Source organism: Leptinotarsa decemlineata, unplaced genomic scaffold (assembly GCF_025532065.1).
Source record: "Leptinotarsa decemlineata unplaced genomic scaffold, Ldec_3_MD MMD2_tig00003192_RagTag_RagTag, whole genome shotgun sequence".
In the NCBI taxonomy this organism is placed as follows: Eukaryota; Metazoa; Arthropoda; class Insecta; order Coleoptera; family Chrysomelidae; genus Leptinotarsa; species Leptinotarsa decemlineata.
The window spans coordinates 3,512,959-3,538,482 of NW_027412582.1; the positions used below are offsets into that span (position 1 = coordinate 3,512,959).

General features: G+C 33.0%; 4 protein-coding genes across 10 annotated transcripts in view; 2 read left to right on the forward strand and 2 right to left on the reverse strand.

Annotated features, from left to right (window-relative positions):
* LOC141483160 (uncharacterized) overlaps positions 1 to 25,524 on the reverse strand; it is a 519,459-nt gene that overhangs the window by 228,013 nt on the left and 265,922 nt on the right. The window lies entirely within an intron of this gene.
* Positions 1 to 25,524, forward strand: part of LOC111516515 (uncharacterized) — a 155,945-nt gene that overhangs the window by 59,716 nt on the left and 70,705 nt on the right. The gene's annotated exons all lie outside the window — the stretch shown is intronic.
* LOC141483161 (uncharacterized) overlaps positions 1 to 25,524 on the forward strand; it is a 192,313-nt gene that overhangs the window by 24,267 nt on the left and 142,522 nt on the right. The gene's annotated exons all lie outside the window — the stretch shown is intronic.
* Positions 8,790 to 18,450, reverse strand: LOC141483166 (uncharacterized). Of its 6 annotated transcripts, none has more exons than XM_074177639.1 (7): positions 13,319 to 18,450; positions 12,324 to 12,437; positions 11,964 to 12,239; positions 11,029 to 11,142; positions 10,479 to 10,944; positions 9,595 to 9,708; positions 8,790 to 9,510 (listed from the first exon to the last, which is right to left on the reverse strand). In XM_074177639.1, the coding sequence occupies exons 1-5, from the start codon at positions 13,591 to 13,593 to the stop codon at positions 10,875 to 10,877; spliced, it is 849 nt and encodes a 282-aa protein (XP_074033740.1). In that variant the 5' UTR covers positions 13,594 to 18,450; the 3' UTR covers positions 8,790 to 9,510; positions 9,595 to 9,708; positions 10,479 to 10,874. The 6 variants fall into 6 exon arrangements, with proteins under 6 accessions (XP_074033740.1, XP_074033738.1, XP_074033737.1 ...); XM_074177637.1 differs by having other exon boundaries at positions 10,533 to 10,944; positions 11,910 to 12,239; XM_074177636.1 differs by having other exon boundaries at positions 8,791 to 9,510; positions 11,910 to 12,239.

The window sequence follows — 25,524 nt, forward strand, 5'->3', positions numbered from 1 at the left end:
TAGGTGTTACTTTTGATTCATCCCTCTCTTTCAATAAACATGTTGACACTATTCTAACAACAGCTTATCGCATGTATAAATTCTTAGTTAGAAATAAAAAAGACTTTGAAAAAGCTTCAACATTGAAATTACTTTATTTCACTTTTGTTCGATCTAGCCTGGAATATGCATCTGTCGTGTGGAGTCCCTACTATCAGGTTCATATAAGTAAACTAGAAGCCCTACAGAGGCGCTTCCTAAAATATATGTCTTTTAAATTCGAAGGCACGTATCCTACTGTAGGAATGCCCTATTATGAATTATTTGTAACTCACAATTTTTGTAGTCTCGAGGTAAGGCGTAAATATTATCCATTTCTCTTTTTATTCAAGGTCATAAACAATATCATCACCTGCTGTTATATATGTTGAATTTTTGGGTTCCTAGACGGTCATCTAGGAATAGTGTCACATTTTATCTCAACACTCCGCGTACAAATATAATGAAAAAATCTTCAATTTATACAATGTGCGATACCTCTAATTCTTTTAGTCATGACCTAGATGTATTCAACTGCCAGATTATACAAATCAAAAGACATTTCTTAGCTAACTGACAGTTTTGTTTTTGATTTTTTTTATATAGATTCACAAACTATATTGTGTAAGTACATATTTGTAAATGCTACTGTTACTCCCTATTCTGTAATTGGGTTCATCCTGTAGAATAGTGTATGAAATAAATAAATAAATTTCAGTGTAAAAGCTATTCGAAGTCTTGGAAAACTCATGGAAATCAGAAAAAACATTTAATTGTGCATAAACATTGAATTGCACGAAAGAAAAATTAGTTTTGAAACAACTACTTTTATTAACAATGAACTATAGAAAAAAACACATTTTCCTATTCAGTTTGTACTCCAAACATTCGTTATGAAATCGAATTAGATATAGTTCAAGCAATGTACTATATAAAAGAGTATTTGAAAAACAATTTATTGTGAGATTTTCACTAAACAGTTTAACAAAAACGCAACACGTGTTTCGCCATACAATAGCTTCTTCAGGCGTGTAAAGTGTTTCTTGAATACGTTATGGATGTTTTCACTTACATGGAACACTGTCATCCTCAATGGTGGAAAAATTGTTTTGGAATAAGACACCTGCCTTATTGCCTCTTCAGCACCAATTTCAAAGATTATTCTCTCCAAAATATACCCCTTTTAATCTTTTTCAGAAATTATTCTCATCACTTCAGTTTACTGCTTATAACTTATCAAATTTATATTTCTTCAGGAACGGTTTTCATAAATACTTGTAAGAAAATGTTTTTTCTAAATAATTTGTTGTGGGAATATGTTTAATATAAATTAGGTTTATTCTTTTATAAAAATACTGTTTAAAGTTCTTTCAATAAACACTCGTTTCTTGTTATCGTAATATGTAGACACCATTATTACAATCAGTTTTATGCAATGTGTTTTTTGTGGTATGCAAATAAAGAATACTACTAATATAAGTATTTAAAAAATAACTTTTGGTTTGAATAACTGTCATCCTCAACGGTGGAAAAAATTGTTTCGGAATAAGACACTTGCCTTATTGCCTCTAAATATTGACGCTACACTTTTCATGTTCGAAAGGTAGACGTAGACAATTGAAAAATTTTGAGCCTGCTAGAGAAGGCGTCTTTTCGTATAATTTTGTACGATATTGTTGTAGTTTGATTAAATTCCTGTTCCTAGTTGCGTAATTATGACATAGGGAGGTAGTTTCTAATTCAACTTCGCGTTTCTTCACAAAGAGCATAGAGTTATAAATATAGAGAGAAGGCAATGTTAATATCTTTTTTGCTTGAAAACAGGTCGACATGAATCAGTATGACGTAGATTGTAAAGCATTATTCGTTTCTGAGCAACGAAGATTCCGTTGATATGTGTGTGTGTCGAATGGAGTAGACGTGTTTTGGATTTGCTGCTGCTAATTATTGTAAATGTTAGACAACGTGCAAACTCACTAAAATTATAAGTGGAGGAGTGTGTACTCTGAATTTGAACAATTTTTATTTTTGAAGTTTCTTTGAAAACATTTATCGGCATGAATACAAATGGTGATCTACAGTCAATGGTGAAAACATTGGTCACCAAATTGTGCACTTCAGAAGATTTTCTCTCTCATTTAGTCAAAGCAATAACAGAAACGATAAGTAAGACATTTGATGCAGAATTGGAGATGTTGAAAGAAGAGAATGCTAAACCGAAAGGGCAGTTGAAAGGTCAAGCTGGAATTATTTCGACACTCTTCAATCAGCAAGAAAATTGTGAACAAGTAATGAGAAGTAAGAATATTATACTCTATATGGGTTAGCTGAAAATATGATTGAGGATAGTTTGGAAGTTTTCAATCTGAAAATGAACCTAACTATAAATAGTTCCGACGTTGAGAAATGTTATCGTCTAGGTAAATATGATCCTCAGAAATCTCGTCCATTATCTATTCGTTTTACCACAAATTATTATAAAAATGAATAATAATAAGAAAAATCTGAAGAATACTGGTATCACGGATAGAGAAGACTTAACGCCTGCTCAAAATATATTAGGTACTACATGTAGCCATGCAGAAACTTGGCATCCGTGGCAAAGTGTGTACGAACTTTGGGCAGATTTTTCTCAAATATGACCACAGTAGTTAACATCCCGCTAAACATCCAGTTCTCTGAAGTCCATCGAGTTCTCGCAACCCTTAGGTGTAAGGATGACGTAGGTACGTGAAGAGTTGTCAAAAAGGCTTAAATGTACCCATGAGAACAATGGAATGACGTAAGTTCTTGTGCACCCTTGTTAGTTCTTGTAGAGGATATCGTCAATGACCAGGAGGGTGTTATCTCGACGTCTTCGACGAATAAAAATGTCAAAAGGACTTTAATATATGGAGAGACGTAACTAAGAATGACGTAACTTCTTGAGCAACCCTGTTGGTTTTTATCGTCAATGACCAGAATGGGTTGAAGAAGAACTGCCAAAAGGGCCTTAATTTAATAGGTACCCATTTGAGGTGTATAGGGAGTGTTTTTGTTGAGAAAGTGGTCCGATGGAGACCAGCCGAGCCACGCCTCGCCCACATGATATTTTTTGTGACGCATTTGGCAGTTTACTGGAAATTCAATTGACCTTTGTGGTCGTAATTTGTTTACATAATAGTTGATTTTGGTCCATTTTACTAATAATGAACTATGAAATGAACTGTTTTTGAGATTTTAATTTGAATGAATGAATTAAAAAAAAATGAGTAATTCATCTATATTTTTTTACTTATAATTCAAATATAGTTTTCTTTTTATAATGATTACAAAACTGACGTTTTTATTTTTTCATGGCTTTCATGCTGGTTTCTTTTGGAGGGTTACAAATATTACAGAATAAAATATTTGTTATGAATTCACTAGTTGTTAAATTGTAAATTTCTGTTAACGTTATCTCCATGTCCTCACAAGCCCCCAATAATTTATCCCCATATAAATCATTGAAATCCGTAAAGGTATATTCAAAAGACATTTTGCTGAAAAAAAATGAATGAGAGACGTAAATTTAATTATTTATTTTTTCCAAAAATATAAAATTGATCGTATTTAATTTTAATCCTTCTGCTCCTTCTCCTCTGATTCTGTCTTTTGTTCAGCTATTTTTTTGTGTCGTTCCCTCTCAGCTAGCTTCAATTTTTTTAATGTTTTTATTTTTTTTCACAGGAGGGGTTTTAACTATATCCCAATCAAGGATATCAGTTGAAAAATTGTCGTCCCAATTTTCTTCTTCGTAACTCATCTGTAAATAAAATAAATGTTTACATATATAATAGTATCTAACCTATTCATCTCTAATACGCCTCTGTCTCAACGTGTCCATCATTTCTTTTTCAAAACGTATTCGTTCTCTAAGTGTCTCTCGATCCTCATGTTTATGACATGAGGAACATACATTATATGGTGTAATACTCATGAATGAACGTTTACATCGAACACATTTAAATCATGAACGACCATTGAGATCTAGTGTTTGCTCCCTCATAACAGAACTGCTACTAATTCTATTCTCCTGAATATTCATTCTGTAAAATCCATCATCAATCATCTTTGTGTTGGAAACATAAGTTGTAGGTTAATTAAATGTAAAAATGAATACATGTGTCCTAGTATCTCAATATGAACTTGTAAAACATGGGATGTCCCAAGGATCAGTACTGGAGCTATTGCTATCCATTATATATAAATAATATTTCTAACTTCACGCAACCTCATAAATCAGTTTTGTTTCCTGACGTCACCGCGTTTATCCTCTCAAGGAGTCACAAGAATGAACTCTCTAATGAAAAGTTATTGAAGAAGCTCCCGGAAAACTGCGTCGAGAGCCTACTGAACATCATCAACAACTCTCTGGCTCTAAGATACTTCCCCAGAAGGTGGAAACATGCGGTCGTCGTCATGCTCCCAAAACAGGGGCAGAACCGGCTTTTCCCGCAGAATTATCGCCCGATTAGTCTGCTCTCGTCGGCGGCTAAGCTGGCTGAAAGAGTCGTACTTCAAAGGCTCAACGAAGAAGTTTAGGACCGAAATGTTCTGCCTGATGAGCAATTCGGCTTCAGGAGAGAACATTCCACTGAGTTGCAGGCTCTGAGACTGGTCGAAAATACCATCGCGGAGCTAAATAGGAACAAAAAAGTTCATCTAGTCCTACTAGATATTTCGAAGGCCTTCGACCGCGTTTGGCATGAAGGCCTTCTTCACAAATTAATCGCGTTCGACCTGCCTCGGGGCCTGATCCGGTGGATTGGGTCTTTCCTGAAAGACAGAACATTTCAGGTTAGAGTAGAGGGCTCTCTGTCTGACAACAGAGAGATCCTCGCTGGAGTGCCACAGGGGGCCGTGCTCTCTCCCACGCTCTATTCCCTTTATACCAGCGACCTTCCGAGGTCCGAGCATGTGAAGGTATCTCTCTACGCCGATGACACGGCTCTCCTCTCATCTTCCATGGGTCGGGAGCTCGCGATCGTCTATATGCAACGTGCATTGGGCGACCTCGAGCGCTAGTACCTCGAGTGGAAGATCCGAGTGAATCCGGAAAAAACTCAGGCAATAACCATGGTAAGAACGATAGCTTCTCCGGCCATGAAAGTAAGAATCTCTGGAAGAGAGATTGATTGGCAAACGCGGGTCAAGTACCTAGGTCTTCTTATAGACCGTAGGCTCACCTGGAACCCGCACCTGTTAAGCGTGAAGGCAAAGATCCAGGGTCGGGTGGCAAGCCTGTACCCTTTGATAAATAGAAAATCTAAGTTAAGCCTAAAAAATAAAATCACGATCTATAACATGATGTTCAAGTCTGTCATCATGTATGCTTCAGGCGTTTGGGGACAAGCGGCTCCGACTAACATCTCCATCTTGGAGACTTTACAAAACAAAATTCTACGGATGATTGTGAATGCTCCGTGGTTCGTGCGGAATGAAGCCATCCGCAGAGATTTGAAGCTGCCTTCCATTCAGCAGTCCATCCAATCGAGGAACCGGCGAGTTTTAGATTACGCTGAAACTCACGAAAATCCTTTAGTCAGGGAAGCTATAGATTACGCTGTAGACGACCCCTCCCGATATAGAAGGCCCCGAAACTCTGTCGAATGAGGCCCCTATGTCCTCCGTTAACAGATGAATAATATCTTCATCCATCTCACCACAGCCAGGTAGGGATATACAGCGAAGGGCGGTATGGATGTCTGAGGACTTTCATGCCACCATTAAACACCAGTCATGACCCGTTTGTCTTTCTGACAAACACCAGTTAAAAGGGGAAGGGAGCCAGGCTTCAACCTGAATGAACTCAAGATGGATTACGTCTCTAATGAAGTGCATGATATGGCAGAAAGTTGGTTCACAATGAATAATCTTTAATTAAATACGAATAAAACCCAAAATTTGCATTTTTCTGCGCGTACTGTGAATGATGACTTGAAAGAGGTAAAATTATTAAGAATTACTTTGGCAGTAACCTGACTTGGAACTGTCACACTAACCAGTAACTATACAGAACCGCATCCACTAGGTCACTTTTAGTAGTAGCATAGATTCCCCCCATCCACATATGGGCTAGACAAAGAATGGAAGAGAGGTCAACTGAGAAGACCAACGCTAACACGACTATGCTCGAAAGATGGCAGGAATGGTGGCAAGGAGAAGCAGACACAGGACTGTGGACGCGCAGATTTATCCCGGATATAGCTCCCTGGTTTTCGAGGAAGCATGGTGATACCACGTACCACCTGACACAGCTACTAACAGGGCACGGGTGCTTCCAGACTTACCGCAAACGTTTCCATGTAAGCAATAGCGACTCATGCATATACTGCGAGGAAGGTGACACCGTCTATCATACATTCTTCACCTGTATGAGATGGCATCAAAAAAGACAAGAAGTGGAAACGGTCACAGGTCAACTAACTCCAGACAGCATAATAAACAAGATGCTGGAGGATGCAGAAATTTGGACTAAGATAAGCTCCCTGGCCAAATACATAATTGACACGAAGGAGAGAGACATCAGGGTGAGAGAAAATAGACAGCGATGAGGAAAAAAAACTAAGAACAATAAGCATCCTCTTTCTGAAGTAATGCCCCAAAGCAGTTCCAGAAAGAGCCAATTGAATGCTGAAGAGGGGTTTTAGTGGGTAGGCTGTGACAGAGTCATGGAGTCCCACACTTCGAGCAGGAGCGTTCCCCTCAGGAAAAAAAACTAACCAGTAACTAGTACCATACTCTAAAAACAACCTATTTTTCTCCTTTTCACTCTCCGATTAGCTATGGTGTAGTTCTCTGAGGAAATTCTGTGGGAGCTGCTGATATTTTTAAAATTCAAAAAAGGGATATACGAAACATCAGTCACTCTAAACACAGATAACATTGCCGATATGTATTCATAACAAAATCTCAAAAAATAAGCCTGGACTATACTTTGTATAATCGTCTTACCCTTGAGTTTAAAGTCTTAGTAGATCCAAGTTTAAAAAAACAGTGAAAACTGTCTTCTGAAATACTGTTTTAACTAATTCAATGAATATTTATAACATATTTCGACATCAGTTTTCAAAATAACAAGAACTACCGTTGATTTATGGTCCTTAAATTAAAAATCTCAATAAAATACACTCGACAGATTTCGATTTTTGCGCCATCTATCAACTTCTGTACAAAGTTGGGTCAAACTCATTTTTCGCGTCGAGAGCTTTTGATAAAACAAAACTGAATCTGTTAAAACACCAGGTAGTATTTATTGAGATAAAAAAAAGAATCTATCATTTAAAAATCGATTTTTCTTTTTTCAATATTGATCGATTTGTCAGAAATCAATTTCAGAAGAAAGAAATAATCGATTTCTGTGAAAAAGTCGATTTTTACTATTATTCAACAAACTAATATACCAATCATACAACTAAGAGACTCATGTTGAGAATTCATGAGATTAAAAATCAAATGAAATGATAATTGTAACTAAAATGACAATATTTTGATTTCAAAACTTAAAATCGAAAAAAAATGTTCCTTCAAACTATTAGGGTAAAGACTAAGGAAACCAAATTTTAAGTACCTCCAAATATTTCATTAGAATGAACATAAAATGAAATGATGACCATCTAATGATCTCGAAAAGTAACATATAAAACAAATCTTTTGTTAATGTTTGAGTTTAAGCAATAGAAAAATTAAAATTAATTATTTTCACAAATTTTCAGCCTCATTTTACATTTGACTAGAATATTTATTGCCATAAAATTTTTAGGTAAGGATTTTAAAAACAATTAATTTGATTATCTCCTTACTAAAGTACGGTTTCGTGTTTTCCTGACCATATTTCCTGCTTTGGTGAATATGAACTTTCAGATGACGCAGAAGTGACCATCACAGAGAGATGCTTCAGAGCCAATTCTGTTGACTTGGAAAAAGTCCCTTCTGAGCTCTTCCAGACATAGTGAGGATCTACCATGAGATACGATAAGGGTGCCGCAATATATATTTATATTTCGGCATTTTTGATAATTTACGTGTTAGCTGCCAAAGCAATTATTTTTTCACGATGTTCCTGAACATCATATACCTACTCAGAACTAGGTCCAGTGGGGCCCAATGACTAATAATAATTAGTTCCTGATATGGGATCAATTTCCATAGAATTGTCTGATAAATTTGGTAATACTCCACACCTTTCTGTATTTACTGTGGAAAATAGGGTAAAATTCATTTGTTTGATACTCTACAAATTCTCAAAGCGAATAGAAATGCAAATATGAATATCAAAAAAACCAGGTGAGATTGATGGAGTAAAGGAGAACTGAATTTATGGAATTCGATATGAAATATAAATATTTTTTCCCGAAGAAATAATACATTGTTATTTTTGTTACACTGTGTAGAAAGATGGAAACAGATATATAGGGAATATGTAATTGTTTACAACAAATTCTTTATTGAATAAACAATGAAAATTCAAATATCAACAATCAAAGGGCAAAATGAAGTTTGACCTGAAAAAAATGATTCCTTAATATTTATCACAAGTGGTAGGAAGAAATCATTGTTAATTAACAAATCCGTTTTCAAGCAATATATTTTTTCTCAAGAATTGATTATTTCAAATCATAATTTGCATCAGATTATGTTTCCAAAGGAAAATTTTGACTTTCTTTAGACAACACATTTGTTTATAACAACTTCTTGAACAATAATAGATGAAAGCTTTTGAAAATAATTTTCATGTAGCTTCTAATTATAAACAAAGGATCGATAGTCATATCAAGAAATATATTTTCAATGATTAATGAATCTTTTCAATTTTTAACCTAAGTGAATTATTGATAACAAATTAGAAAATAGCAATTTTTTTATTTCATTCATCAGAAGACTAATAACTCATTTATTGAAATGACAAGAAAAAATTGAAAGTATGAATTTTATTTCAAATCACAGAATCACAAAAAATGTTTGAAATTGTACAATCAATCATTTATAATCGATATTTCACACACTTTCTAGCCGTCTTCGTCTTCATCTCCTGATCACTTGGAGTCAGTTGTACTAACATTTTCCTCTTTTTTGCGGGAATTGGTTAAATCTGCATTCGTGACCTCTTTTGAACTACTGTTTTTCTCATATTACTGGAAAACATCCTCTCAGTATAACCTAATCGAGAAGTATGGACAGTAGTCTGTGGGTCTATGACAACCTCCAGATTGTGCTTCCTCTCCAGTTCTAATCCTTCTTGAATTTTCTGTCTCAGAATAGAGTCTTTGAAGGAATCACACGTGTTAGGAATCACACGTTAAAAGGGAAGACCTCGTTAGTCCTTAGCTCGCACAAGTTTCTCAACTTCTGAGAGTTGACGTTCGTATGGGGGCGACAGCTGATTAACGGAAAAACAGATTTTAAACAGAAATATCCCTCCATTGCGGATTGGCTCTTATAGAAGCAACTAATGAACATGAGTCCAACATCCTAGAAAGACAAGTTATGATAGATAAGAAAATAAAAATGATAGATGAATATTACACACAACATAGGAAACAAAAAGATACTCACCGAAATTTCAGGGCCCATATTTCCGTAGGTAGGGGTACCATACGACAGCAGAAAGCGGCAATAACAGAAAACAAATGAATAAATTTGGTATTACTCCATAGCTTTCTGTATTTACTGTAAAAAATAAGATGAAATTCATTTGTTTGATACTCTACAAATTTTCAAAGAAAATACAAATGAAAATATGAACAACAAGAAACCAGGTGAGATTGATGGAGTAAAGGAGAACTGAAAATTTGAAATTCGATATGAAATATAAATAATTTTTTTTTCGAGGAAATAATACATTGTTATTTTTGTTACACTGTGTAGAAAGATGGAAACAGATATATAGGAAATATGTTATTATTTATAACAAATTCTTTATTGAATTAACAATGAGAATTCAAATATAAACATTTATCAACAATCAAAGAGCAAAATGGAGTTTGATCTGAAAAAAGTGATTCTTTAATATATATCACAAGTGGTAGAAAAAAATCATTGTTAATAAATCCGTTTTCAAGCAATATATTTTTTCTCAAAAATTGATTTTATCAAATCATAATTTGCATCAAATATTATGTTTCCAAAGGAAAATTTTGACTTCCTTTAAACAACGCATTTGTTCATAACAACTTCTTGAATAATAACAGATGATAGTTTTTAAAAATCATTTTCATGTAGCTTCTAATTATAAAAAAGGATCGATTTGTAACCTTAGTGAATTATTGATAACAAATCGAAAAATAACAATGTTTTCATTTCATTCATCAGAAGACTAATAACTCATTTATTGAAATGACAAGAAAAAATTAAAGGTATGAATTTTATTTCAAATCACAGAATCACAAAAAATGTTTGAAATTTTACAATCAATCATTGATAATCGATATTTCACACACTTTCTAGCTCTCTTCGTCTTCATCTCCTGATCACTTGGAGTCGGTTGTACTAACATTTTCTTCTTTTTTGCTGGAATTGGTTCAATCTGTATTCGTGACCTCTTTTGGACTACTGTTTTTCTCATATTACTGGAAAACATCCTCTCAGTATAACCTAATCGAGAAGTATGGACAGTAGTCTGTGGGTCTATGACAACCTCCAGATTGTGCTTCCTCTCCAGTTCTAATCCTTCTTGAATTTTCTGTCTCAGAATAGAGTCTTTGAAGGAATCACACGTGTTAGGAATCACACGTTAAAAGGGAAGACCTCGTTAGTCCTTAGCTCGCACAAGTTTCTCAACTTCTGAGAGTTGACGTTCGTATGGGGGCGACAGCTGATTAACGGAAAAACAGATTTTAAACAGAAATATCCCTCCATTGCGGATTGGCTCTTATAGAAGCAACTAATGAACATGAGTCCAACATCCTAGAAAGACAAGTTATGATAGATAAGAAAATAAAAATGATAGATGAATATTACACACAACATAGGAAACAAAAAGATACTCACCGAAATTTCAGGGCCCATATTTCCGTAGGTAGGGGTACCATACGACAGCAGAAAGCGGCAATAACAGAAAACAAATGAATAAATTTGGTATTACTCCATAGCTTTCTGTATTTACTGTAAAAAATAAGATGAAATTCATTTGTTTGATACTCTACAAATTTTCAAAGAAAATACAAATGAAAATATGAACAACAAGAAACCAGGTGAGATTGATGGAGTAAAGGAGAACTGAAAATTTGAAATTCGATATGAAATATAAATAATTTTTTTTTTCGAGGAAATAATACATTGTTATTTTTGTTACACTGTGTAGAAAGATGGAAACAGATATATAGGAAATATGTTATTATTTATAACAAATTCTTTATTGAATTAACAATGAGAATTCAAATATAAACATTTATCAACAATCAAAGAGCAAAATGGAGTTTGATCTGAAAAAAGTGATTCTTTAATATATATCACAAGTGGTAGAAAAAAATCATTGTTAATAAATCCGTTTTCAAGCAATATATTTTTTCTCAAAAATTGATTTTATCAAATCATAATTTGCATCAAATATTATGTTTCCAAAGGAAAATTTTGACTTCCTTTAAACAACGCATTTGTTTATAACAACTTCTTGAATAATAACAGATGATAGTTTTTAAAAATCATTTTCATGTAGCTTCTAATTATAAAAAAGGATCGATTTGTAACCTTAGTGAATTATTGATAACAAATCGAAAAATAACAATGTTTTCATTTCATTCATCAGAAGACTAATAACTCATTTATTGAAATGACAAGAAAAAATTAAAGGTATGAATTTTATTTCAAATCACAGAATCACAAAAAATGTTTGAAACTTTACGATCATTTATAATCGATATTTCACACACTTTCTAGCTCTCTTCGTCTTCATCTCCTGATCACTTGGAGTCGGTTGTACTAACATTTTCTTCTTTTTTGCTGGAATTGGTTCAATCTGTATTCGTGACCTCTTTTGGACTACTGTTTTTCTCATATTACTGGAAAACATCCTCTCAGTATAACCTAATCGAGAAGTATGGACAGTAGTCTGTGGGTCTATGACAACCTCCAGATTGTGCTTTCTCTCCAGTTCTAATCCTTCTTGAATTTTCTGTCTCAGAATAGAGTCTTCGAAGCAAATATCCCTCCATTGCGGATTGGCTCTTATAGAAGCAACTAATGAACATGGGTCCAACATCCTAGAAAGACAAGTTATGATAGATAAATAAATAAAAATGATAGATGAATATTACACACAACATAGGAAACAAATAGATACTCACCGAAATTTTAGGGCCCATATTTCCGTAGGTAGGGGTACCATACGACAGCAGGAAGCGGCAATAACAGAAAACAAATGAATGAATTTGGTATTACTCCATAGCTTTCTGTATTTACTGTAAAAAATAAGATAAAATTCATTTGTTTGATACTCTACAAATTTGCAAAGAAAATACAAATGAAAATATGAACAACAAGAAACCAGGTGAGATTGATGGAGTAAAGGAGAACTGAAAATTTGAAATTCGATATGAAATATAAATAATTTTTTTTTCGAGGAAATAATACATTGTTATTTTTGTTACACTGTGTAGAAAGATGGAAACAGATATATAGGAAATATGTTATTATTTATAACAAATTCTTCATTAAATTAACAATGAGAATTCAAATATAAACATTCATCAACAATCAAAGAGCAAAATGGAGTTTGATCTGAAAAAAGTGATTCTTTAATATATATCACAAGTGGTAGAAAAAAATCATTGTTAATTAACAAATCCGTTCTCAAGCAATATATTTTTTCTCAAGAATGGATTTATTCAAATCATAATTTGCATGAAAGATTATGTTCCCAAAGTTAAATTTTGACTTCCTTTAGACAACGCATTTGTTTATAATAACAACTTATTGAACAATAACAGATGAATGTTTTATAAAATAATATACATGTAGCTTCTAATTATAAAAAAACGGATTTCTAGTCATATCAAAAAATATATTTTCAATGAATAATGAATATTTTCAATTTTTAACCTAAGTGAATTATTGATAACAAATTGGAAAAAAAACAATTTTTTCATTTCATTTATCAGAAGACTAATAATCGCTTATTGAAATGACAAGAAAAAAATAAAATGTATGAATTTTATTTTTAATCACAGAATCACAAAAAATGTTTGAAATTTTACAATCAATCATTTATAATCGATATTTCACACACTTTCTAGCTCTCTTCGCCTTCATCTCCTGATCACTTGGAGTCAGTTGTACTAACATTTTTCTCTTTATTGCTGGAATTGGTTCAATCTGTATTCGTGACCTCTTTTGGACTACTGTTTTTCTCATATTACGGGAAAACATCCTTTCGGTATTACCCAATCGAGAAGTTTGGACAGTAGTCCGTGGGTCTATGACAACCTTCAGATTGTGTTTTCTCTCCAGTTTTAATCCTTCTCGAATTTTCTGTCTCAAAATAGAATCTCCGAAGCAAATATCCATCCATTGCGAATTGGCTCTGATAGAAGCAACTAATGAACATGGGTCCAACATCCTATGAAGACAAGTTATGTTAGTTAAATAAATAAAAATGATACACGAATATTATACACAACATAGAAAACAAAAAGATACTCACCGAAATATCAGGGCCCATATTTCCGTAGGTAGGGGTACTATACGACAGCAGGAAGCGGCAATAACAGGAAACAAACGAAACATCTTGAACAAAGCACAAAACAAATTGGAACTTATAACTGCTTGATGAGTGTCACAGCTTTTATAGCTGAATGTTGTTCAATGAAGCGGAAAATTTCCCCTTCTCCTTTCATTTTACTGACTTAATACTTTCACTCAACTATCACAGAAATTGGCGCCAAATTCAGCTGATTTAATGAATTATGTGCCTCTCAAAGAATTATATTTCCAACAGAAAAATCAGATCGATGCTCAAGCAAGTAAAGGAATCCCGCTGATGATGACGCAGGTCGTCACTCCTTTAGAAATTTTCTAAATATTCACTGCACGAAAACCTACTGCAAAATTTCGTAACAGCGCAATCTCAAGGATATCGAAGAGTCGAGTGTCAAGGTCGAACTACACGTTCAAAGTCACATTATGTGTCATTCAGGGTCAAACGGGTGGTGGGAGGATAAGGGCCGGTATTAGCACCCTACTTTTGTAGGGAGAAGCTTTTCAATCCGAAAATCCGAAAAAAAATTGAAGAGTTCATTACAAAATTTAATGAATAAGCCCATCGAGCCCTCTAGGACAGTGAGGAATGTACATTGGAGTGATGAGCCAGAGCCTTCTGGAAAGGTTACTCAGAACTAGGTCCAGTGGGGATCAAATTTCATAGAATTGTTTAATACATTAGGTATTACTCCACAAATTTCTGTATTCACTGTGAAAAATAAGATAAAATTCATCTGTTTGATACTCTACAAATTCTCAAGGCGAATGGAAATGCAAATATGAACTCTTGTTGATATAATTAAAATTAACTTTCAAGTCCTGAATAATCCCCTTTATTTTGTAATAATTGTTAGTAACTGATAATAAAACTTGGCATCCGCCTTTTCAACTATATTACACCTTACTCCATACTAATACTTTTTTGACATGAAACAGAAATCCATGGAAGAGTATATAGAAGCATAGAACAATGGTCTAAAGAAAACCAATTAATGGATTACATATTCCAACACTACCCCTCAATCCATTAGTTCAAATAATTTTCAATACAAAATTTATGTTTAGGACCATGCAGCCTTTTTGTAAAAATATCAGCTATCATCTTATCAGTGGGAACATAATCCAGAACAACGATACCTTTATCAACAATTTCTCTTATGTAATGGTACTTAGTATCTATGTGTTTAGTTCTACTGTGATGAAAACTGCTTCTTTGCCAGCTTCAGAGATGGCTATGTACTCAGCCTCTGTGCTTGATAATGCTACACAAGACTGTTTTTTAGCCTACCAGGATATTGCTGCATTACTCATTTTATAAATATACCCTGTATATGACTTTCTATCATTCACATCATTTGGAAAATCAGCATCTATGTAACCAATAATACTTTTATCAGATTTAGTAAATGTCAGTTTTTTATCAATAGTGCTTTTCAAGTACCTCAAAATTCTTTTTGCGTGTTTCCAGAGTTCATGGCTTTTTAGCTATGAACTCTGGAAAAAATTAAATTGGCTCAGATTGCTTACAGAATATGAAATATCTGGTCTTGTATGAACTACTAAATACATTAATGAACCAATCAAATTTTGATAAGGTAAGTTTGGTAATTCAGCACTATTAGGCTTCAATTTAAAACCTGGTTCGATGGGTGTCAAAACAGTTTTTGCTTCTTGTAATGTGAATTTTTCTAAAAGTTCTAAAATATAATCTTTCTGATGTATTCTCAAAATGTGTTTTTCTTCATTATACTCAATATTCAGGACCAAAAATACTTTACTGGACCTTGATCCTTTAGCTTAAAATGTTCAAACTCTGTCTTCATCAAGACAGAGTTTGAACAAACCAAAAAATCATCTACATATATTGTGACAATTATTATTGAACATTTTGAATTTTTAAAGAAAATACATGGCTCATGGCAAGACTGTTTGAAATTCATTTTAATCATTATATCTTTCACTTTATTGTTCCAAATTCTTGAAGATTGTTTTAAGCCATATATTGCCTTTTTTAATAAACATACCTACCTTATTTTCATTTTTAATTATAAAACCATCTGGTTGATTCATATAAACATCCCGATCAATTTCTCCATTTAGAAATGCTGTCTCAATATCTAAATGGTCAATGGACAAATTCAATTCAATGCTTAAAGCTAATAATAATCTTATTGAGGAGTTCCTCACTACAGGAGAAAATGTTTCATAATAATCAATACCATATTGCTGGGTAAAACCCTTTGCAACTAAGCGACCTTTGTATTTCACTTCACTATCAGAGGCCTTTTTTACACAAAACACCCATTTATTTTGCACTATCTTCTGTTGTTCTGCTGGTCGGTCTGTTCTGCTGGTCGGTCAACTAAGACCCACGAATTGTTTTCCATTAGCGACTGATATTCTTTTCTCATGGCATCCATACATTGCTCACGATCCTCTCTTGCTAAAGCTTCACTTACAGTGTGCGGATCTCGTCTTTCAAAATCAAACTTTTGATTTTGTTTTCCATTGAAAACATTATATGTAACATAGTTTTCGAATGTTTTCTTTTTGATATTCTCCCAGATCTTGTTATTATCTCCGCTTCATGTTCATTTTCATCTGAATATTCTTCTATTTTTTTTTCATGTTCAGGTTCTTCTAAAGACTGTTATTTCTTTCGTTTTTGAATCCAATGTAACAGTAACTTCTGATTCAGATGTTGAATCTCTTTCGACTTGACATTTATTTATTTCTCGAAAAGGTTGATTTCTACTTTCATTGAATTTAACTGTACGGCCTTTAGTTACCTTATCTGTTTTTGGATCTAAAATCCTATAACCCTTACTGGTTTCACTATATCCAACTCCATTCTGTTCTGGGTAGTAAAGTACTGTATATTGGAATTTTATAACTTGGTTTATCAATAAGTTTTTTACATACTGTTGCCTGTATATTCTCCGCCATTATCAGATCTAAAAATCTTAAGGTTTCTTCCTTTATCAAAATCATTCATACTCTGAACTTCCAATTTTGGTAATTAACAATGTTTAACCTCGCAAAGGTAAATTTTACTCCTTCAGAATCCATGATTTTCTTTTTATTGCGTTTTTTACACTTGTGTCAAAGCACGCCTTCAATTATTCTAGAACTTGCCTTGCTTTACCCTTTAATTTTATATCCTGTGTTCTGGGCCCATAACCTGTTGTTGATATAATTAAAATAAAATTTAAAGTTCTTAATAATCCCCTTTATTTTGTAATAATTGTTAGTAACTTATAATAAAACTTGGCATCCGCTATTTCAACTACACCATACTTCGTCACAGACCATATACCCTAGACGGTTCACGGCAATGCTAGACAACAGAGACGGAAAAAAGCGCCATCTGGAGATTTGTATCAGTTCCATTGTGACGGACGCGGGATATTCAAATGTTGTATATAGTGGGAATATTTATTTTATTAAAATGTTTTTTGGGAATTTCAGCGTATTGTTTAGAGTCTCAAACTACACTTTATATTGAGTGTTGTGTGGACTTTTAAACAACACGCTGAAATTTCCAAAAACAATGTAAAAATTATAGTTGGGACAAAGTCTTAATCACTGCTTTATGTTGTAGGGTAATAAGGTTTGAAAAAAAAAACAGCTAAATCATTATAGATTTTTTATTCAGAACATTTCAACATTAAACATTTTGTGTGATTATATGTTCAGGTTGCTCAGAATTAATTCTTTTTCTTTATTTTGTTTAAACGAAGTTTATTGGCTTGTAATTTATTTACATTTGTACCTGTATATAGTTTCGATTTTCCCTGTATAATTTGATTTACACGCTTGCACCAATTACGTGCGATAGTTGTTATGGTGAATTTTATAACAAATTGAATTATATTATTTTTATGTTCCTCTTTATTGCAAGATAAGAATTCAAAGCTAACCTTGCCTCTTATTGTATTTTCAATTATTCGAATTAAATGTTTGGAGTATGGTTGTTTATCTAAACAATAGTTTATCACTTGGACAATATCATAAAAAGAAGTGAGAAATGATAATGTTGGGATACACCATATTCCCTAAACGAAATTAACAAATTTTGGTGTGAATGATAATTCATTGAGAACATACAATTCGATATATGTCTGTATGTTTATATTCATTACCTTCAATACTGTGAGAAGATTCGTTCAATTCTGGAATCTCAATGACTAACTCATTGAATTGAGTACTTTCTTGAGCAGAACTATTTGAAAACTTAGATGTTGATGGAGTATCATATACATCATTTGAGTCTGTTGAACCTATAAAAAAGTCTGTTTCATTTAAGTTTCACGAATTAAAATTTTTACTTACCAGGAAGATTTAGATTAGAAACAGTTTTCCCAAATAACTTGTGAGACCAAGCAGAAATATATTTTGCCTCAAAATGACTATCACACAGCCTTCTAGAACCGTAAATTTCTTTTGGGTCCATTTCCATCAGTTCCAAATTATTAATTACCAGTATCCATTTCTTGAACCTATTTATATCTTTATCTGGATTAGGGAACGCATGTCTTATACTAGATATACTTTTGCAATAAGGAACGAAACATTTGTTATGGTAAACCATTGTAAAACAATCTAAATAACGAAATAAATAATCACTAGGGTACACAGTCAGACAACAACACGAGTGACATGAGTCACATGACCATCTTTTATTTATATTATGTACATGTTCTTCATCTTCTTATTTTTGACCACGAGAATAATATGTGGGTCCGTGACATAAAACCAAAGAACAAATTTACAGTGCCATCTTAATATTTGTATCGGTACTAAAAAAGGATTCAAGGTGAAGTAACCTACGTGAACCGTCTAGGGTATATGGTCTGTGTACTTCATATTTTTTTGATATAAAACAGAAATCCATGGAACAGTATATAGAAGCATAGAACAATAGTCTAAAGAAAACCAATTAATGGATCACATATTCCAACAAATTCTGCTTGAAATCTTTCACCCGAAAAGATAATTTGAAAGTTCACGGAAGATGTCATTCTGGAGAGAAACCTTCTCAGTGTGGAACATGTTTGAAATTCTTCAGTCGCCGCCAAACTTTGAAAGTTCATGAACGGACTCATATTGGAGAGCAACCATTTCAATGTAGGATCTGTTCAAGTTCTTTTACTACATCTAGTGCTTTAAAAAGTCACGAAAGGAGTCAAACTGAGAGATGTCATTTTTTGGCGTTTTGAGTTTCATGTACTTTGATATTGTTTAACATTCAATTGATTATATTCACATAAACATCATTCCGTTTTTTCAATACTGTTCCTAACACCCCATTACTGAATATTTATTCAGATGTGAAAGCTGGTGATTAGCTGATACTCAAACTCAGCTAATTATGATTGCTGAATATGACCATGTATCCCCAGCAATGCAAGAATCAGGATGGTTAAATGTTGAGAAACTTAGAACTCTACACCTTCTTACCAACACACATAAAGTTTTGATAACTCGACAATCTGATTACTTACTGAAGAAGCTTTACTTCAAGGAACAGTTCAGTTCTAGTCATCCCCAAACACAAATCTTCCATCTTCACCCGCTGCTTCTCGTATAATGCACCCAAATATTATAATCAACTACCCTGAAGAAGACAGTAAGAGTTCCACAAGAAAGAGAAGCCGCCACAACCAATACTTGTACTTCCCTACATCAGAAGATTATCGGAAAGGATAAGAAGGATTGGGTCCAAGTATAACAACAGGATCTGCTTCAGATCTGGGAACACTATCGGTTGCAGTCTCACAAAAATCAGGCCACCAAATGCGGACTGCAATTCCAAGAATTGCATTGTCGGATACCCTGCGAATGCGGCAAATCATACATCGGTGAAACTAAGAGGCCATTGAAAGTTTGCATTGCTGAGCACAAGAAACACACACAACGAGGAGAAACCAGGAATTCCGGAATAGCAGAGCATTCATATGTTATCCAACAACGCATTCAGTCAAGCTCAGCGTAGATATACGTAACATATGGAAACCGCTAATCAAGCGAAAAACGACCAACTCCCGCCAAATGGTCATCTCCCCCTAAAACCAATGAAGCAGAGAGAGAGAAGTGGGGATAAGTGAAAGCACTCGAATGGTCTATAAATAGTCGGATTTCGAAGTCCAGTTATCACCCGAAGACGATTGTGGATACTAACAATGGAAACGTCGTGACGTTACTTGGTTTGGAATCTTTAAATTTTTTATTTTTCATTTTTTGTTGATAATATTTTTTAATTTTGACCTTTTTTTTAATATTTCAATTTTTTTGGTTCTTGGCTTGTATGTTATTTCTTTGTAATTTCAGTTTTTTTGTTTAATAAAATTGTTATTTTCGCTTAATCTTTTGATTTTTTTTCAGATATTACAAATCAATTTATATTATATTAGACAACGGAAGTCCGAACTGATGAAATTGTAGATACTTCTTCAAATACTACTCAGAGAAGAGTGTTGCAGATTTCTATAAAGTGTTTAGTTTGGCACACACGATATATCACACTTGTAGAACGCCGCCCCTGTTTAGTTAAGTGAGAGTTCATTTCATTTATTTATTTATTTACAGTCGCATCGACCTCTAGGGTCATTAGCGACTTGTCGATATATTACATGGAAAAAAAAATTTAGAGAGTATGCAACAAATTGGTATTTCTGAGGAAAGCTAATAGATTATATTAATATCACATTCATCTCCTAATATGTCCTTTATTGAGAGTTGTTTCGCGTAGTGTATGTGGTCACCAAAGGAATATTTCGCAGAGGTGACGGGAGGAAGGGAAAGAGACGAATAGTTTTGTTCTGGTTCTAACATCCCAAAACGTTTGGAAACTGCGCAAGACATGGTGCGTACAAACAAAAAATCTCAAACAGTCCGAAATAGTCCGAAACAGTTTAGGATCATTTCGCGAAATGATTTTAAACTGTTTTGAACCGTCCCGAATCGTTTTTGCTCTCGAGGCTGAACTGTTGAGAACTGTTCCCGTTGCTTATGCGCATTCATGTGGAAATTTGTTTGGGCTATTTGCTAGGATGTTTTTTTATTTATTTGATTTGAATAATTGATGATTGAGGGTAGATAACATTTGAGCTGACTATAGGGATACGCTACATAACAAAATGGACATGATTAGATAATAGTATTTTCTCGTCTTCATCTCTTCATATATACGATAGATGGCACAGTGGTCTCCTCAAAAGTGTTCTGGTTTGAACAAGTGTCCGAGACTATTTCGGACTGTTTAATATTTTGTGTTTGTACGCACCATGTCTTGCGCAGTTTCCAAAAGTTTTGGGATGTTAGAACCAGAACAAACCTAATAAGGACAATCAGGACAGCGACAAACTTGAGAGTGGTCGATGCTCGACGACCCTATTATTTAAATGAAACAATTTATCTTTTGTTGAAGAGTGTAGTAGTGTTACACACTATATAAGTTTTTATATGATTTTGGCTTCAGATAATAAAAAAGGGAGTTCAGAATTGTTACTCAATCGAATAAAAAAAATCTATATCAGAACGAAAAAAACACACAAACTAGTGTGCTGCAACTGATTATACAATAAAATAATACGAAATATGATGTTCTTACCATAGCATTTCATTATTCAGTATATTCCAATAAATCATTGAGTTCTGATTTCATACTTAGATGCTCTAGATTGAACCGTATTCGGTAATATTGAAAAAAGCAACTTAGTCCCTGTTTCTTTTAATGTCTATGGAACGCCGTTTTACTTTTTATTGTCACAAATATTCATTCCTCAATTTATTCAACTAACAATGTATTTGTTTGAATTTAATTGATTCATGCATTTGTTCGACACATTAAAAACGATTGTTCCCAAAATTTGTTCTATTTTAAATGACACTTGATTTGAAATGTTACATGAATTAATTTGTTTGACGAAAAGTTGCGAACAGTTATAATATAGATTCATTGTTTGAAATTTTTGGAAGTAAATGTTTGTCATATATACTTTTTTTGTAACTATCGAATGATTCACTACAATTTCTGTGAAACATGAATAAAATGGTTTGTTGATAATTATAGTTACATGAATTAAAACGATTGTTGATAATTTTAATTCGTCGCTAGCGTCGAACGGATTCTTGCAGAAGCTGAATTTTTAAATCTGGCAACATGATAGTTTAGTGATAGTAACACAATATTCCGTCTGACCGCAGCGCCGAATAAAAATTATCAACAATCAATTTAATACATGTATCACCTAAAAGCAACAATCAAAACAATTCATTTTTACAAAATACCAATAGAAAGTAAAACGGCGTGTCACGCCGTTTTACTTTTTTTAATATTCCTTTGAAATGATCTGAATTATTTTGTTTGTTGAATTTCAGTGATACATGAATTAAATTGTTTGTTGATAATTTTTATTCGGCGCTGCAGTCGAACAGATTATTACCGTACTATGACCAATGACATACCTACATATTATATGTAGTTATGTAGTTCAGCAAAAATACGCCCGACGTCAGCGCCGAATAAAAATTATCAACAAACAATTTAATTCATGTATCACTGAAGTGCAACAAACAAATTAATTCAATTCTTTCCAAAGGAATAATAATAAAAAGTAAAACGGCGTGGCACGTCGTTTTGCTTTTTATTAATATTCATTTGAAATGAGCTGAATTATTTTGTTTGTCGAATTTCAGTGATACATGAATTATATTGATTATTGATAATTTTTATTCGGCGCTGTCGTCGGGCGTATTTTTATGGAACTACTCAACTGTATAATGTATGGCGTTGGTCATAGTACGGTAATAATCCCTTAGACCGCAGCGACGAATAAAAATTATCAACAATCAATTTAATTCATGTATCAACTAAATGCAACAGTCAAAACAATTCATTTTCACAAAATACCAATAGAAAGTAAAACGGTGTGCCACACCGTTTTACTTTTTATTAATATTCCTTTGAAATGATCTGAATTATTTTGTTTGTTGAATTTCAGTGATACATGAATTAAATTGATTGTTAATAATTTTTATTCGGCGCCACGGTTGAACGGCGTGTTGTCGTACTATAAATGAACTAGCATGTTGCCATATGTAACAATTGAAGTTCTTTATAAATCCGCTCGATACCAGCGCCGAATTAAAATTATCAACAATCGTTTTAAATGTATCTTTCAAATACAACAAACTTTTAAAATCATCAAAAAATTAAATTTTTTGTCAGAAATTAGATTTTTAAAAAGACTGATGAAATAAAATGATACTTGCTTGAGAATGTTTTGCACAAAAGTTGTAACCAAATTTTAAATTGAATGCATTAAAGTGAATGTTGCAAATATTGAACACTTTCAATAAAATTGAAATATAACAACCTTTATTATTCATAGAGAAATATGTAGTATGGAAAGTTAATTTGCTATATTTTCAGACAAACGAAAGTCTATTTTTATTACCAACAATGTTTCATGGAAAAACTTTGACAGTCATTCAAATATATTCATTGAAATTTTATTCCCAAACTTACTTTTAGAAAGTGAATTTAAAGTTTCATTGTAATTCAACAGTCATATAAATAACTAACATTTTATTGAAAGGTCAAACTTATATGCAGAATTGAAACGTTTGTTGAATTTACTCGAATAATACATTCCATTGATTATTGAATTAAAATGTTGGTTTATTGCTGAGTTGAACTATATGTATATAGATTATTTCTCAGCATAATATATAATAAATTGGCGTTCCATTTTCCAATACTCTGAAACAATATTTTTCTTCGGAATCAATAAAAGATTCAAGTTATTTCATTACTCTTTCTTATTCAAATAACAATTTTATTCATGTAACATTTTAAATCAAGTGTCATTTAAAATAGAACAAATTTTGTGAACAATCGTTTTTAATGTGTCGAACAAATGCATGAGTCAATTAAATTCAAACAAATAAATTGTTAGTTGAATAAATTGAGGAATGAATATTTGTGACAATAAAAAGTAAAACGGCGTTCCATAAATGTCACACACTGATTTTTTTCAAACACAAAAAATAATCGACATTAAGGAATACTTGTCTATGAATTCGGTTTTTCAACACATCCTATACTGTATCCTAGAATCACTTTTCACTCAATAGTCTAAGATTCATTCAAAAAAAATTAGGAGACGAAATTATGTGGAGATGACGTTCAGATAAAAATGATTGATTGGGAGTTGGACAATATGAAACTTCAAAAAATATTTCCCTTCTTCAAGACTTCGTTCATAAACTTTCGAATGACTACCTTGAGTGAAATAATGGAAGATTTTGTTTTACGTAAAATCTCCACATCTTCACTCCACTGTTGAGATTCACCTAATTTCATGAACGTGATGAAAATGAACAGTTGATAGGTTGTTACGGACATAAATTTCGATCATTGATATTTCAATGATATTTTGAGGTATTTCAGCCGTGACGAAAATCCACTCGAATCAGAAAGTATATATATCATTTTCATTTCTTGTGAATTATCGAATATTGAAAGAATCAGTAAGAATTGGTTTCACTACAAATTATATACTTATTATTCAATAATAAAAAAGCATAGTAATTTTTGAATGAACGTTATTTATTAGAATACAAAATACACAAATTTCAAAAAGAAAGGAAATGATGCCCTTCAGTATGCCTCTGTACGTGAGCTTTCAACCTATCACTCCGACTGAAAACTTCCAAACATATACAGCACTGGAAAGGTTTCTCTCCAGTATGACACCTTTCATGAACTTTCAAATTTTTCTTCTGAATGAAAGATTTTAAACATATTGGACACTGAAATGGCTTCTCTCCAGTATGACTCCTTTCATGATTTTTCATAGTAGTAGCTTGAGTGAAAGTTTTGAAACAAATTCGACACTGAAACGGTTGTTCTCCAGTATGAGTCCGTTCATGAACTTTCAAACTATCGCTGCGACTGAAGAATTTCAAACATGTTCCACACTGAAAAGGTTTTTCTCCAGAATGACATCTCTCGTGAACTTTCAAATTGTATTTTCGGATGAAAGATTTTGAACAGAATGTACATTCAAACAGTTTTTCTCCGGTATGAATTCTCTCATGCACTTTCAAAGCACCTTTATGAGCGAATGATTTCGAACATGTTTTACACTTTGGTCTTCCTCCATCATAGTTGTCCATTGTCAGGTATATGAATGCACCAGATTATTTGCAGAAACCAAATTTCAAAGAATATGTCACTTCACAATGAGCAACTGATGAACGATACCAACTATCAATTAGAACTGACGTGATTTCGATCTGTCCCCAATTTATATGATATTGAATTGAGTAGGTACTTTTCCAAAATCAATTACAATGACGTAATGACACATTATCTTGATAGGTACTTTCTAAAATATATCAAAAATACAGGTAGTGAATGAATTGCACTATCGATGACCATTCATCATTTCCAAAAGATGTTACTATTTAGAAAACACATTTTTCTCTTATATTTTTCATTTACTCAATGAAAATACTTTTTATATACAAATAAACTTTCACAGCTTTTATTTTCCAGAGATAGATGAGAATCAATATAGAAAAATAATTTGACATACAAATTTCATACTAGGAAAACAATAAGATATGACTTCCACCCTTGAAGTCAACGCGCATACTATTGTTGATGTTTGCATCAGTAGGAGACTAAATGCTTGTTACTTCAAGTTCCACTTCATCTAGATCTTTTAGTTTGGATTTTGCTGTCTGTAATCCTGACTCCTATCTTGAAAGACTATGATC